The sequence below is a fragment of the Amblyomma mixtum genome, chromosome 3 (assembly GCF_055824585.1).
Source record: "Amblyomma mixtum isolate Tamu chromosome 3, ASM5582458v1, whole genome shotgun sequence".
NCBI lineage: Eukaryota > Metazoa > Arthropoda > Arachnida > Ixodida > Ixodidae > Amblyomma > Amblyomma mixtum.
Window position 1 is genome coordinate 150811530 of NC_143014.1, and position 14659 is coordinate 150826188.

The 14659-nt window shown below is 47.7% G+C and overlaps 1 protein-coding gene across 3 annotated transcripts in view; it reads right to left on the reverse strand.

The window, feature by feature from the left end:
• Positions 1-5286: 5286 nt before the first annotated feature.
• The window catches only part of LOC149352368 (G protein-coupled receptor dmsr-1-like), a 609356-nt gene continuing 599983 nt past the window's right edge, over positions 5287-14659 (reverse strand). For 2 of the 3 annotated variants that reach the window (XM_089581535.1, XM_089581537.1), the window contains one exon: positions 5287-12443. In XM_089581535.1, coding sequence (XP_089437661.1) covers positions 11201-12382 — 1182 coding nt within the window. In that variant the 5' untranslated portion in view covers positions 12383-12443 and the 3' untranslated portion in view covers positions 5287-11200. Of the gene's footprint in view, positions 12449-14659 lie in introns of all 3 variants that reach the window. The other variant, XM_089581536.1, reaches the window with a different exon arrangement.

Genomic DNA, 14659 nt, shown 5'->3' on the forward strand with positions numbered 1-14659 from the left:
TCGTTGGCTCTTGCGCGGAGGAACACGCTATTGGCAGCCGTCACCTCGCGCTGGTAACTTCCCTGCTGCAGTGTAACAAGTTGTCCCCGCGGTATAGGATGACCATCTGCCACCCTACGTGTCAGGTACGTTCTTTCTACGCTTCCGCGTGGTCTCTAGCCGCAACATGAGTGCGGCGGCTGCCCGAGAGTGTCGTAGAATGTGCTATGGCTTTCCTGCTTTGCATTTCATGCTTACATCGATACTCGCGGTGTCTGAACGACTGTAACTTTTGTTCTATATTCGGCGCCTATTCGAGGGCAACAAATATTTCTTCGTTACTTCCTCAACTCTCAGCTAAAGTTTCCTAAATGGTTGTAGACTTTTTTGTCATTATCTGTTGTCCATAATAGTTGTGGCTCTTATTGAGCTCTTGAAATGCGGGTTGAATATTTCCGCTGCTGCAGACGGCTGCGCCTGACTGCATGTATGGAACAAAAGGAGCTGCTTTCGCGTCATAACAAAATTGGTTTCGCACCACTAAATCGGGATGGTCGCATGAAATCGACACTTAAACCAGCAGTCGGAGAGAAGTGGTTACTTCCCAGCAACAAGGCAACCTTTATGCGGCATTGCAGTGCGTTGCTCCTTCCCCTCCCATCACCCCCCCCCCCCCCCCTCCCTCTTCGTATCTAGACATCGCCCTTAATTTTGTTTTCCACAGGAAAACGATACACATACTCTTTATTTTTTAAAGAAACTTCAAGCACTGCATTGTGCAATAGAGCCTGGCTCTCAACCGCACCTCTTAATGCGCCTCCCCCCCCCCCTCCCCCCCGAAAAAAGAACAAAAAAAGGGGGCCATAAATCCAGTTCAGCCGGTGCATTCTCACGAGCGGCCGCTCAGGCCTTCGTGATTTTTTACATCCCACTGCTCCTCGTGTGCCAGGGATAGCGCGCCTGTATAGCTGCATGGTCACAAAGGTGCAAAGTAGCACCTTCGGTTACGCAGTAGCGCGAACTTTCGATGTTATACCAGTCATTTAACGCATACTGAAAATTCGCATCTATTTGGCCGGGCAACGCAAGGCTGGCTTTAAAGTTTGCATTTCAAAATAGGATTGCCTCAGGAGGCATTACCACAGAAACAGCAGCAACAACAACAAGAAAAGCCAAACAGCCTGCACAGTGGTCAGAGTAATGTTTGATGCAGAAAAATAATAATACAAAAACCTAATATAATATATAACATACAAATTATTATGCGCTATTTTATAATATAAGAGCCCTGTCTTTTTTTGCACTTTGTTTCTTTTCTTTTTGATCTAGCACCTGCAGCTGCACTACCTAACCGACGAATATAATACGCATTACCTTGAGCAGCCACCGAGAGAAGCGATGACGTCGATTTTATTTCTGGATGGAGGAGGTGGCTGGAGTCCCAATAAAATGATCTGTGTAGCAAATGACGGCTTTTGTGCGGCGTGCGTACTTAGTGAGACAGTCGAACACACAGTATTGCATCTTGTTCAACCTACTGTTCATGAGGTGCGGACCTTTTCGCATGATGCGGGATAGAGTACGCGTCTGTTGTGGTTTCTTGTCATTTTACGTACTTTCTTCCACTTTCCAGTTCACGTTAATTCGTTAATATTGATTGTTATTTTATTTTCTTTCATTTCATGCTACAAAAAGAGATATATGCACTCATTAGGAAGCTCCATTCCGTCCCCAGAAACATGTACGTTCACTGGCTCATGTCATATTCCAAAATTAGGCATTACGACCACCAACCTCATTAAGCAACTCATAGCAACTCTCACAAGTTTGAGCAGTATGCGTCGCAGGTCAATTTGTTTTCCCAATAACCTTGTATTTTCCAACTGGTCCTGCCTATGTAGTGTTGCATCAAAGATAGCAGCCTTGAAACTTGCTCATATTTTACCATGTAGGTAGCTGGTACAGGTGCCAATATTGTTATATTGCATTTGACCCTTTAACAATTATTAGTCATATACGAGGTCTGTTAGAAAAGTATCCGACTTTATTTTTTTTGCGAACACCTGATGGATATGAAACAAGCGCGCTTACAGCAGCCGACCTTGAACCCTCGTGCGCATGCACGAATTTTTTCCCGCCTGCCGATAGCGTCAGTCGCTGGGAAGCAGCGTTTGAGTGAGGCAGTGCGCAGTGCTCTCGTCGGTTTTTTGTTGCTAGGAAAATGGCGGAGCGAGAGGAGCAGCGCGACTACCTCAAATTTTGCTAGAAACTTGGCGATAGCCAAGTTTAAACCATTCGAAATGTTCAGACGGCTTTCGGTGATGATGCTATGAGCAGCCCACAGATTAAGCAGTGGTGCAACTGGTTTAAAGACGGCCGCACATCTGTGAAGAGAGAGCCACGCTCCGGTCGGCCATCAACATGCCTAAATTACCAGGTAATTGCCGAAGTGAAGGCTGTGGTGATGCGGGACTGTTGTGTGACTATCCGAGAAATTGCGGAAGAGGTGGACATCAGCAATTTTTCTGCACATTCCATTATCACCGAAGATTTGGCCATGGAGAGAGTTGCGGCGAAATTCGTGCCGAAGCTGCTGACGGTGGAGAAAAAGCAGCTTCGTGTTGAAGTCTCACAGGAGATGCTGGATTCCACAAACAGTTACCCTGACTTCACCGACGCCGTAATCACTAGTGACGAGTCTTTGGTGTACGGGTACGACCCGGAAACCAAATCCCAGTCGTCACAGAGGGCGCATTCCACGTCACCAAGACCAAAGAAGGCCCGCCAAGTGCGCAGCAATGTCAAAGTGATGCTAACTTCTTTTTTGACTCCCTCTGTGTGGCACACCACGAGTACGCACCCCACAGGATCAAAGAATGACTAAAGAGTACTACAGGGATGTCCTCCATCGCCTAGTTGGTGCTGTGCGGTGCAAGAGACCGGAATTGAGGTCAACACGAAATTGGCGCATCCCTCGCGGCATTGCTCCTGCACATTCCTCGCATGTGATTCAGACTTTTTTGTCGAAAAACCAGACTCCTGTAGTTCAACAGGCTCCTTACTCTCCTGATATGTCCCTCTACGACTTCTGGCTGTTTCCTAAAATCAAGAGGCCATTGAAAGGAGCGCGATTTCAGAAAAGAAAGGACATTATGGCTGCAACGACAGCAGAGCTAAATTCCATTCCGAAAAGGGCCTTTTCGGAATACTTCCAACAATGGCAGCACCGCAGGGAGATGTATATGGAGCCCCAAGGAGACTACTTTGAAGGTTATTAGGTTTCCAACGCTCCAGTTATGCCAGTTTTTTTTCTTCGGCCAAAGGTCGGATACTTTTCTAACAGACCTCGTATACCTTCCATCACGTATACTTTCCAGTAGTGATCCTCGTCATTAAATGAGTATGATTTCCCTGCCACACTAATGACATGTTTTTCAGCTTATTGATTCCAAAGACCACTGTTGAGTGGAACCGCCTGTCAACCTCAGTCGTCGCAATCTCCGTTTTATTTGAGCTCAAAACCGTTACTGAACTGCATTAAAACTTCATTTTGTGTGAGCTGGTGCGCAATGATTCAGTGAAAATTTTTCGCGCAAGCACTGACAAACACAGGGATACGGCACACATACACAAGCGCTTGAGTATGTGTGCCCTCTCCCTGTGGTTGTTTATGTTTGTGTTAAAATTGTTCACTGAACTATTACTGAATCTTGGGTTTTTCATCTTTTAATCTGCAAGAGTCGCATTCGACTGTAGCATTCGACGGAAGCAAACTATTTTATTAGAGACCGACATGGTAAACGATTTTTGGGAACACTGGAAGCGAATCCCTTGATGCGCCAAGTTTAATTTTATAACAACGCAGTGCTACACCGATGCACAAATTGTTGGTGGTTCTGTGAGGACAGATCCTTTCACTTTGTTTCAAGAACGATGCATGGCGCCTGGCCAGCATGAGCACACTCTCTCGATCATTTCCCAGATCAATTCAGAGCGGCTCTTCACTTCAAATATGGTGGGAAAATGATAGGTCCCTTTCGGTTCCGATTCCAGGCTAAAAGACGGGTTCGGCTCTAGCTCTCGTTTGAATTTAGATTCATTTCGACACCATGTATTGAAACCACACTGCTGTAACGGGACATCCACTGTCAGCTTTCAAGTCGGCTTTGCGCTTAATAGCACACGCAAAGATGCCATGCCGTCCGAGAACGCTGGTGTCACCACCATGAAGGAGGAGTTATGGACACGGAGTATTAGCTGCTGAAGTGAGCACTCTTTGCCACCGTGCAGTATTTTTTTCGTTCAGTTGTAAGTGTACGAAAGTTCGTAATTTCTAGACTTAACTCGATTTCACGATTTCCTCGGTTTTAAAAGGCCATTTGCGTTCCAAATTGCAAGCCATTGGATTTGCTAGCTGTGTCGACGATCTCGATTTTATTTACTAAGACTCTACTGAACCAGCTATTACCAAGCTTTTTGTAGACAATAGATGGGGAGACGCGGGGGTTAATGCCAGAGGATTAGCCTCGTGTGTATTGCGGCGAAAAGAAAAACTAAACACGAAGATAATTACAGCCCGCCCACATTAGTAACATTAAAATTTGAGGAAAATTTGCCCTTCTACGAGTCAGAATGGGCCACTGAAGAAATGGTGGCACGTGAAGACCTAGGTCTCACGAACACGACTCGCGACTGTGGCTGGAGCATACACGTAAATTAAGCGAGAAATAACTATTTATTACCTTAAGTATACCCGTTCCGAAATGTTCGATGACGCGGTACGGTCACACGGGAACTTCGGCGGCTACATAATTGCTGAGGCCACCTCAGACGTGTATAGAACGAAGATTTTGCGGGCGGGAACCTACTGAAGGTTAGGCTAGGAAAAGCTGTGAAAATATGAGGGTAGGGACGCTATCGTAGATTGAGGGCCGACAGCAAGCGAGGTTGTGGTTACGGTCTTCCTCCTGGCGGAATTTTCGCGCGTCTCAGAAGTACACAGAGGAGACTCTCGTCATTCTATCGAAAACTGCCCAACGCTTTCGCTTGCAAAATTCACACTTCGCTCGAAAAGTACTTCGCTAGAAGATGAATTCGTAGTTAGTTCGAGGGGTTTTCGAGTTTCTCGTTTATACTGCCGATTCTGCGAAAGTTTTCATAGCTTCTATCGACTTGGTCAAAATGCGTTGCAGCCGTATGTGGCAAAAAAGAAAAAAGAACAGCGTATGCTGAACAAGCCCTTTTATAGATCGGCTACCTATAACGTTAAACATTCTTGAAGAAAAGAGGAAGGAAATGGCGAACAAGCACACGGGATAAATGATTTTATTTTCAGCACCAGAGACTGAGCAAAATCAAGGATTTTGAAAACGGCTTCAGGCCGCGGCAATTTATTTTGTAGAATTTGCTCGCAACAAAAGCAGAAGTCAAGTAAAACATCCGCACTGCACAACAGTCACTGGGCACAAATGGATGGTACGTTCAACACAAACAACACACACATGCCTTACCTCACAAGTAGCAACGCTCACTTTGGGTACATGATGAAAATCGCTTCGTCCCATCCCAAATTCTGGGCGAACTCTCCCTGTTTGGAATTTTTATGGATACTCTTAGCAGCCATTCATTATGTAGGGATCAGGATTGTCAGTGCAAGGGTGCACATTGATAATGAAGCCTGAACAGCGGCTGTGGTTTTTAAGCTTTGAAGTTGGTGCGAAACGGATTCCTCTCGCGTTAGCATGTTAGCGTTAGCTACCGGTCGATGCTGACAACAGCATCGTTCTACCCGTCCGTGAACCTCTTACGGCTGCGAATAATCGAAATGATCAACTGATCAATGAAAGCGTCGAGGAAATAAGGCGTCAGTCTGTTGTACGAAAAAAAAAATGCCCTAGCGCTGCTTTGTGTCAGTGAAGCTGAGGTTGAAGAGAAATAGACAGAAATACAACCAATCGATGACAGCTTGGAGACGTAAACAGGAAGAAGCAGAATTGTAGCTTTTAACATAAAATTGACTTGAAACGCTCACAAGTTAATTGAACCGAAAACTCCTCCTTGCTTTAATTTAACTGGGCGCTTCACTATCTAACAGGAATAAAACGAATCATCAGCGAAAATGAAGCCTTTGCTGATAGCTGGAAAAAATGAAACAAGCAATGAAAAATTCGAAACGTTCTATACAGGCTGAGCTCAGTTGACAGTTTTATGGAAAGCGCCTGCCAAAGTTCACATGCGTAATGTAACTAAGAGAGTGCTGGTAAATAACATAGTGATTGCTGTTTTCTCTACAACGTTGGATAGCTAGGATGTCAAGCTCGTCACAAGAAACCATTTATGCGGGGGTCACATGTTATGTTGGAGGGTTACTGACAAGGGATTTTTCCAGAGGTTCTTCAAAGTTATCTCTGCGCTTAACGTAATCACAGGCAACATTGCAAAATATGTGCACCACTTTCGACTTCGAAGTGCTAGTTTTCTGAAGGAGACCTCAAGTGCAAGGCTTTATTCATTCTATTTACACAACTCGCCTGCAGCATTAGTTGTTTTTAGTTGCGCAATGGTTTCCTGCGCACATTCAGGCTAATTAGGACTTGACCAATACCAGTGAAACAAGGCAACTATATTGTATGACTTTTTTCGTTTGCATAACGCATTACGAAAACTCGCGCAGTGCACGTTTCTAAAGCACTGCCGTGGGAAACGTACTCGAGTGGAACCAGTGCTTGTGCAGCTAAACTGCTCCGGACAGATAATTTTCAGTGAAGCAGACGACAGTAATTCACTGAAAATTAGGCTGCTACAGCTCAAAAAACTTGAACCATGGGGAAATAGACTGTGCGATGTATTAAGTGTATACCAGGCCATGGTGCTACGCTAGCCTGACACTAATGTACGACGACTGCATCGGCTCATACAATGACTGAAGAGAAATGCGCGACATGAAATAAATTTAGAAACACAAATAATTGCGGGCACACCAGGGTGAATTTTTTTCTAACCATGAAAATTTGACAAAGTCGTCGGGTTACCTTGTGTCGCTATCATTTCCAGCCGTTGCCATGATGGCGAATGCACTGATTACACGTTCGAACCTTCCGAACTCATTGTAACCCATTTCAGTTGCGCATATACGAAAAGAAAATGTATCCCGTAAGTTTGCGTAGACTTGATATTGCGGTCTTGTTTCGCAGAATACCATAGCTTTAACATAACCCTCGGTAAATGTAGCAAAGACTTGTCATTAAAACTCTTAAAACGCAGGGGAGGTACGTGCCACCTCGTTAATATGCGGCAATGTCAGGCTTTCCACTTTTTATGCTTCGAATGTCCCTGTCGTGTAAGTAGGACCCAGAAAAACCGCTATCGTAGTTAACAGCAAAGGCTTGACAAGGAGTCAACCCCGTAGCGTGAGCAATCATCATGCTTCAGTGTGCTGTTTTTGTGTGCTTCAAGCACGTTCTGGGGTTCCTACTGCGCAGCTTACATTTTTGTACACATGTTACTATCACACATTTCTGTTCTATTTTTTTTTTTCATTTTCACACTCCCGGTGCATTACGGCAGCACTGTGCTGCGGACCGTTGAACGCGAACATTTCATTAGAAGTTCGTTACATCCATGAGATCTTCGCCATCTCCGCAGAGCACAGTTAACACCTAAAACAAATACTATGCACGACGCCACAGCACTCGGCGCTTCTTCCGCGCGCGCACTTCCTCCCTTAACTGGCCAAACGGACCAAAAATCTGTGTGCGCAGAACACTGAGTCACACGTTCTCTCTCCTGCACACAAGAAAGAACATAATCAAGACGCCGGGCAAGTTTTCAGTGAACTTACAACACCATAACACTGTCGCTGACACTTGTCCAAAGTACCTGACTCTGTATTATTCCTTTTATTTCAGCCCGGAAACAAAGGGACAACAAAAGCGTTCTCCCCGCAAGACACTTCCAAAGCTCCCCTCAGGACCAATAACGGAAGCAGAGAGGCAGGAATGCGGGGTACTTCGCAGCCCTGTATCACGGAACACGCCAATCGAGTGAAGCCTGAGCGCGCGGTGTGTCACCAGCAGCAGCAGCAGCAGCAGAAGGAACAGCAGCGGGCCATCACGGGCATCGGTGTCGCCCGCTGAGTCAGCCGTGCGACGCCTTCATGCGCAGGGGCTCTGCCAAGAAAAGGGCTGGGGAAATAGGGAAGGGAGGCGGGTAGGGAGCAAGCGTGTGCAGGAGGGGACAGCGGCCTCGCGGGGGCGGCGCGGGCGGCCCTCTCGAGCGCGGTCTTTGTGCGGCGCCGGCCGGCGACCAGCCACGGGTAGGGGGCTCGGCGCGGCTTCCGCGACAGGTACAACGAACGCTTTCGCTCCCCTCGCAGGAGGGGGGCTCGTGACGACGAACAAGTAACGCACGGGTGTCCACGACGCTTCGGACAAGCAACAACAATCACAATAACAACGAGGATAGTAATAAGCGGCGCCCTACAGCAGTGCAGGCTATCCCTCCACCGACCGCTGGGCCGGAACGCGGGGCACAGCCGCCGACGGATGGAAGGTGACAGGCTTTTGCGCTGACTGACGAGCTCAGCGAACGCTACCTGGACTTTCAGTTTGAGAATCAGTGCAATGCGCGTGCGCTCGGGGCTGGTCTAGACGTAAGGATCTTTCCGTTAACGTTATTCAATTTCTCACGCAGGGAGCTTTGATTACTTTCCTGGATGACAAGCACGACAATCTTACATTTTGAAACATCAGATAGCGGTCATAGTGGAAATTTTGAACAGAGGATTTAACAATGTCATAGGCCTTCAAAAAAAATTCGCCATTTTCAGCCAAGGAGTGGCACGCTAGAAAGAATAGTTGGCGCTTCCACATAAACTGAAACGGCGCAGAGATCGGACCTGTTTTTATTATGTGCTGCTACATTACGTGGGCCAGCGTCGTGTATTAGCTATCGTGCCAATCTTGTATTCATAGCATCCTTGTTAAGTCAGCAATACCGAAACTTCACCGCAGATTGAGGAATTTCTTTCTCGGGCTCATAAAACCAGCATGATGCAAGATGCCTTTGTTTTATTACAAACTTCATGCATAATTATCGTCCGTGATGAAAGCTACTGCTCTTCGGTACTCGGTACTCCTGAATAAAGTTTCCTTGCACTAAAGAAAGAAATAGATTGATTTGTCATGAGCTCGGTGTATGGTAATGTATGAAAAGAGATTCCGCGTTTGTAATTTGCAGCCCTTCCGGATCTTAGAATCGTCCGCATGGTCTACAACAACTAGCAACAGAAGAGCCAAACATGCATAATATATTAATGACAAGTAGCTATAAATTGTTGAAAGGCTCTAATGAGTGTGTAGTTTCGTCCCAGAAACCTTGCGCTAGCTAAGACAATCTAATCCAAGATGGTCTGGCGCATTCGAAGCATTACACCTGCGAATGAAAATCCTATTCGTTGTCTTGCTTATTTTTTTTATATCATTATATCGATAACTTTAAATACAGTTACGTTCAGTCGCTATCCGCACTGACCAATAAAGTATAATCTTGGTTCTGTAGAGCGACTCATTATGTTAGCACCCAGCTACTGATTGCTTCTGACACGACGCGAATGCTGAGTGCCAAGAGCGTGTTCGAACGGATGCACAAAGAGATATAATTGAATTTTATAAATTTGTCTGGAGCTTCTTTGACTCGAACGAGTCGGTATTTATTTTGCGGCAATAAAACAGCTGGCTAAGACTGCAAAAATCCGAATGGAACTGGGGTCGCAGCGCCGCTTGCTCTGTCACCTCCCCTCCTGCCTGAGGCTCTGTGCAGCGTTCCGGCATCAACAAGAAAAGCGCTGCCCGTATGCTCTAAATTTAGCGTTGCCGATTAACGACAATGACTGGAACGCTCTATGAGCACATGGAAAGCGCGTGCCCATCCCCTGCTCTCAGAGAAGAAACGTAGTCGATGCCTCAGCTAACAACGAGATATTGAGTAAGCTATACCACAGGGATATATTCGCGCACTCATCGCCAGCAACGTGTTGAAGGTCTCTATGGGACCATGTCGCGGTTCACACACGCATGGGCTGCATACTGCAAGAAAGTACCGCCCATGAAGCAATGAAAATAATTGTTCTCGTGAATAAGATTGACGGGGGGCCATCGATGTCTCTTCCTTTGAAATGTTCGGCAGCAGCACACGCAAAGGAGCGTATACACAACTCACACAGCTCTCAGCAAAGTCTTCGGTGCATTCTTGTGAACGGTATCGCTTCAGCTTGGATGTGAGAAACGATATCTTATCGCAAGTTGCGAATGCCTGAGCCTGCAAGCCGTCCCAAACTCATGTGCCATCATTGCTAAATATTTGTATGTTACAAGTACAATACCAGGAGCGGAAACAAGGCTTAAGAAGCTGGAGTCGCAACCAGACGGGAAGAGAAAGAGCACGAATACTCCTCCCTTCTGCGGATTGGAGGCCAGCTGCGAGTCTCATAGCGTCTTTTGGGCAGAAAAAGGACTCCTCTGCACTAGACACATGTCTAAGCAAATAGTGGCGTTTACGATTTGCTTCGTACATTTGGGTGTGCTCTTTAATTTTTCCATTACGTATTTCGTCACAATGTCCCACCTGCTTTTGTTTCTTCTGGCAGTTTGATTGTGGGCCCACGGCGACACTGCCTACTTGTGTTGCGTTGGCTGAGTAAGATATTATTTGTGGCGAGACTTCCTCTCTCAGATAAAACTCGTCACCGAGTACACATTCGTACTTCCCCCATTGGCACTTCATTCTACTCGTGGAGGACTAGTGGCTACATTTTGAGCCAGCCGGAGCATGAGCTGAAAGAGCAGGACTCAGAGCAAAGCACGCTCCGCGCGCACCTTCACGGCCAACGCGGAAGGGCTTTCTTGCGGAGGAATTCGTTCCAGCTCTGATGTGGCGCATACATGGCCTACCAATGTCAGCTCTGTAAGCTGAGAACGAGCTTCGGGCTCTGTGGTCTGTTCGTTACCTTGTGAAATCTTTTGACTTTAATGGTGGGTGTAATGGAAGAGCGGAGATGAAAGTGCGTCCGAAGTTAACTTAGTATGCTGGATGGGCAACGTTGGCTTGGATACCGTCCTCAAGCACATGAGCAAAACGAGGAATCGAGGTGACGTAATAGTCATTGTGCTCCCGCACTCTCACAGGGAAACACCAAGTGCGGCGCCACCGCGTGTAGCCTGCTCTAGACACAAGTGGTGGCATATGTGCTGTTTGGTGGTTCGGAAGTCAGGGGAAACCATTTGGCCACGATGCGGGGCGTGAAGAGGGCAGCAAACGCCTTGCGAAACTGCCTGCTCATAGAGCAGTATAGTATGAAGTTGACGGCGCTGTTGACGAGTGCCAGGATGTCCATGACTTCGCCGAAGTTCATGTAGACGTGCAGGAAGAAGTCATCGCCCAGGATGCCGCTCAGCAGGGCTGCAATGCCGGACGGAAACTCAGTGACCAGGAACAGCAGCAGGACTGCGAGCAACATGCGGGTGGTGCGATCGCGGGCCTCTTCGCTGCCGCCGCCGTGGCCAGCGTGGCCACTAGCTCCTCGCCTGAGGCGCCGTTTACGCGCCTTCGCCTCGTACAGCACGCGTAGCAAGCCCAAGCTGAGGCCGGTCAGAGCCACGCATGGCACCAGCTTCATGAGGACAGAGTAGGTCCAGAAGTTTAGATTTTGGAGCAAGGCGCCGTTGGCGCGCGTGATGTTGCTGAAATCGACCTTGTACGAGGGCTCCTGGGGCGTGCCTGCCTGGTGCACCGTGAAGGACAGGTACACCGGCAAGCAGCAGAGCGCGCACGACACGTACACGCTGACGACGGCCCAGCGGGCACGCTGCATACTGCACCACTCTTTGCTCGAGGCCGGGAAGCTGACGGCCAGAAACCGCCACACGGCTAGCGTCACGGTCAGCCACGTAGACACTGTGTGGAAGACGACGCTCACATGCGCGTGCACTAGGATGAAGACGGCCGTGCCGAAGCTCTGTGTGCGCGCTGGAGGCATCACGTGCGTTGTGATGGTGTAAGGTAGGTACGTGGCGATCACAAGCATGTCAGCCACGGCGAGCCCCGTCAAGATGCCGTTGGTTGGCGACACCATGTTACGCTGCGTAAGCACAATGATGTTGAGCACGTTGGCCAGAATGCCGAACACGCACACGGTCATGCTCAGGTAGCCGTGCAGGTGACTCGTGTACCACGCGTGAAAGCGGCCCAGCTCGGCCCCGTGGTAAGGGAGCTCCTCCTCTTCGAAGCCGTCGAAGCCGGCGAACGGCCCACTCGTGTTAGCCTCCGTCAGGGATAGGTTCTCCTCGTCGAGGTAGAGGCTGTCTGCGATCTGCAGCATACCGCTCACGTTCAGAACCTCGGCCATGAGTGCTTCAGCGGCGCTCGTTCTCGCCGACCAACCAGGCAGCCGAGGCAACACGAGCGTCCTGCGCTTCAGAGAGAAAGAGAGAGAGAGAAATTCATTGTTTTTTGTCCACAGCGCATCATTTCTCGGCGGTCATAAAAGGTCAAAGTCCTCCCTCTTACCTAAGAAAGCATTTCTTTAGGTTTTAGCTAAGTTTTGGGGCTGATGCGGAGCTAAGTCAAACTTAAGCTTATGTACTTTCACTTCCCGCTTTTTAAAATGTTGCCACAGCTCTGTCGTTTCTGACTCATTAGGCTTTGAACTCACGTTCTCCCTTCATATGAAAAGCACAAAAAATTGTAGGGGACGCTTAAGGGTATGACGCGATAGCGTAGTTGGTTGATTCTCATACATGCAGGCCATTCTCTACTTTACTTTCATAGACCCTTGGAAGTCCTTCTACGCCTTCTGGCGCAGTTGTGCAGCGGTTAAGCAATGCGCCACCGCCCTGCGCTGGCAGGTGCTCCCAGCGGTGGGCCCGCGACCCAGGTTGCTCTTCCCGAGCGATCGATCATTAATTTAACTGCCACCTGCCACGGTGGGCAGTTTGCTTACTATCTGGTGGGCAGGTTGTGATGACGCCGCAAGGTTAGGTAACCTAGGTGGCCTACTTGCCGCATAGGTTGATCTCTGGGTGCCACCCTCCAGAGTCATGCTCGTGATTTTTCGCTCACAACGACAGCGCCGATGCCGACAATGCCGACACCGGATTTGCTGGAGAACAGGGCTTTAAGGCTTTTGCGTTAATAATGGCCCAAGACCTCATGCACTTTGCCTCAAGCATGTGCGCAAAATGGCGTTTTATATGAAAAAAAAAGCCCCCAGAAGCTGAAGTAGATTCGGAAAGCTTTCTGTACCTTGTAAGTAAGGCTGACCCGCGCTCTGCAAGCGCCCACGTGCTAGCTAACTGCAATAACTGACCAGACAACAACTCAATCATGAACCCGCATTACTATAGCTACGAATACCTTTGAGAACCAAATCTTAGGTTCCTGCTCCCGTTTGCTGCCTCAATTACCTGATCCACTTTCCTTCTTTTTTCTGCCGATTAGATATAAGGAAGAAAAAAACAGGCCAGGAATTTATCGATTCTGAATTCAGAGCAAAACCTTTGTTAATTTGTTGTTCAAACTGCAGCGTAGCCGTTGCTGTAGTGCCTCAGAGCCTGCCATTGGCTCTTCTTCACAAGAATTAGATCAAGCACTTGAGGCGTACACGCTGCACACTAAGGTCGATGACAGACTTTTTATGAACTTTTCGACAAGTAATCAAAGCGCTAAATTCCTTGAGCCCATTGCGTGAATGCGTATGTTTTTGGTTCGGTGTAGGCTCTAATTGCGGCGCTGTGAGGCCGAGCTCCACAATTATAGTGCACTCTGTTAGAATGTGATGACGAAACTGCATCGGATTCGACATATTGCTATATGGGCGCTGTATGGAGCGCGACGGTTCGCTCTCAGGAAGGAAGAAAAGGAATGCCGTTCTGTGGTTAGCGTCACCGGGACACCACCACCATGTACGCCGCAGTTAGTTACGGTCGCTGGCAAGGCACGCCGGCGCCCTATATCTGCACGATCAATGGCTGAGTCCGTAGTGAGTTACCCCTGTCAACGGATATTGGCCCGTCGCGTTGGATTACAAGAAAGAGGGACTGAGGCAAAAATGCTATGACTTTTGGGGCTGGAAGGATCTGCGAGCAGTACTTTTCATAACAGAATCGAGACAAAATTCAGTATCTTCGCTGTCAAATGCAATGTGAATAGAATTGGGAACGAACGTAAATGAATAAGTGCATATTAGGTGGATGTATAATAAATGTTAAATTGCGTGTACGAAGCGGCAAAGCGTCTAAAAAAATATCGCATTAAGTCTGCTAATGAAAACGAACTTTCCCACTCTGACGCTGTTACCGCATCTGAAAAGTGTTTTTTTGGACAGCGTCGTTTTACGAATAGAAGGGAAGAGCGCACTCCTGCATTAAAATTGAGTGCAACTGACATTGGTCATTATAAAATGGACACTAGTACGTTCGTATTAGCAGAGGAGCCAAAAATCGAGCAAAGTTGTTGAACTGACGGGGCTTATTAGAGGAAATTCAAGAGTAAACCGAGTATAAAAATCAGTGTTGCTCTACTCTAATACACCAGTCTTATGACTAGGGTGGCACGCCTGGCATCGGTCGCAAAAAGACTTCAACAGTAACATGCTTTACTCAGAGTACCCATTAAAAATGTACAA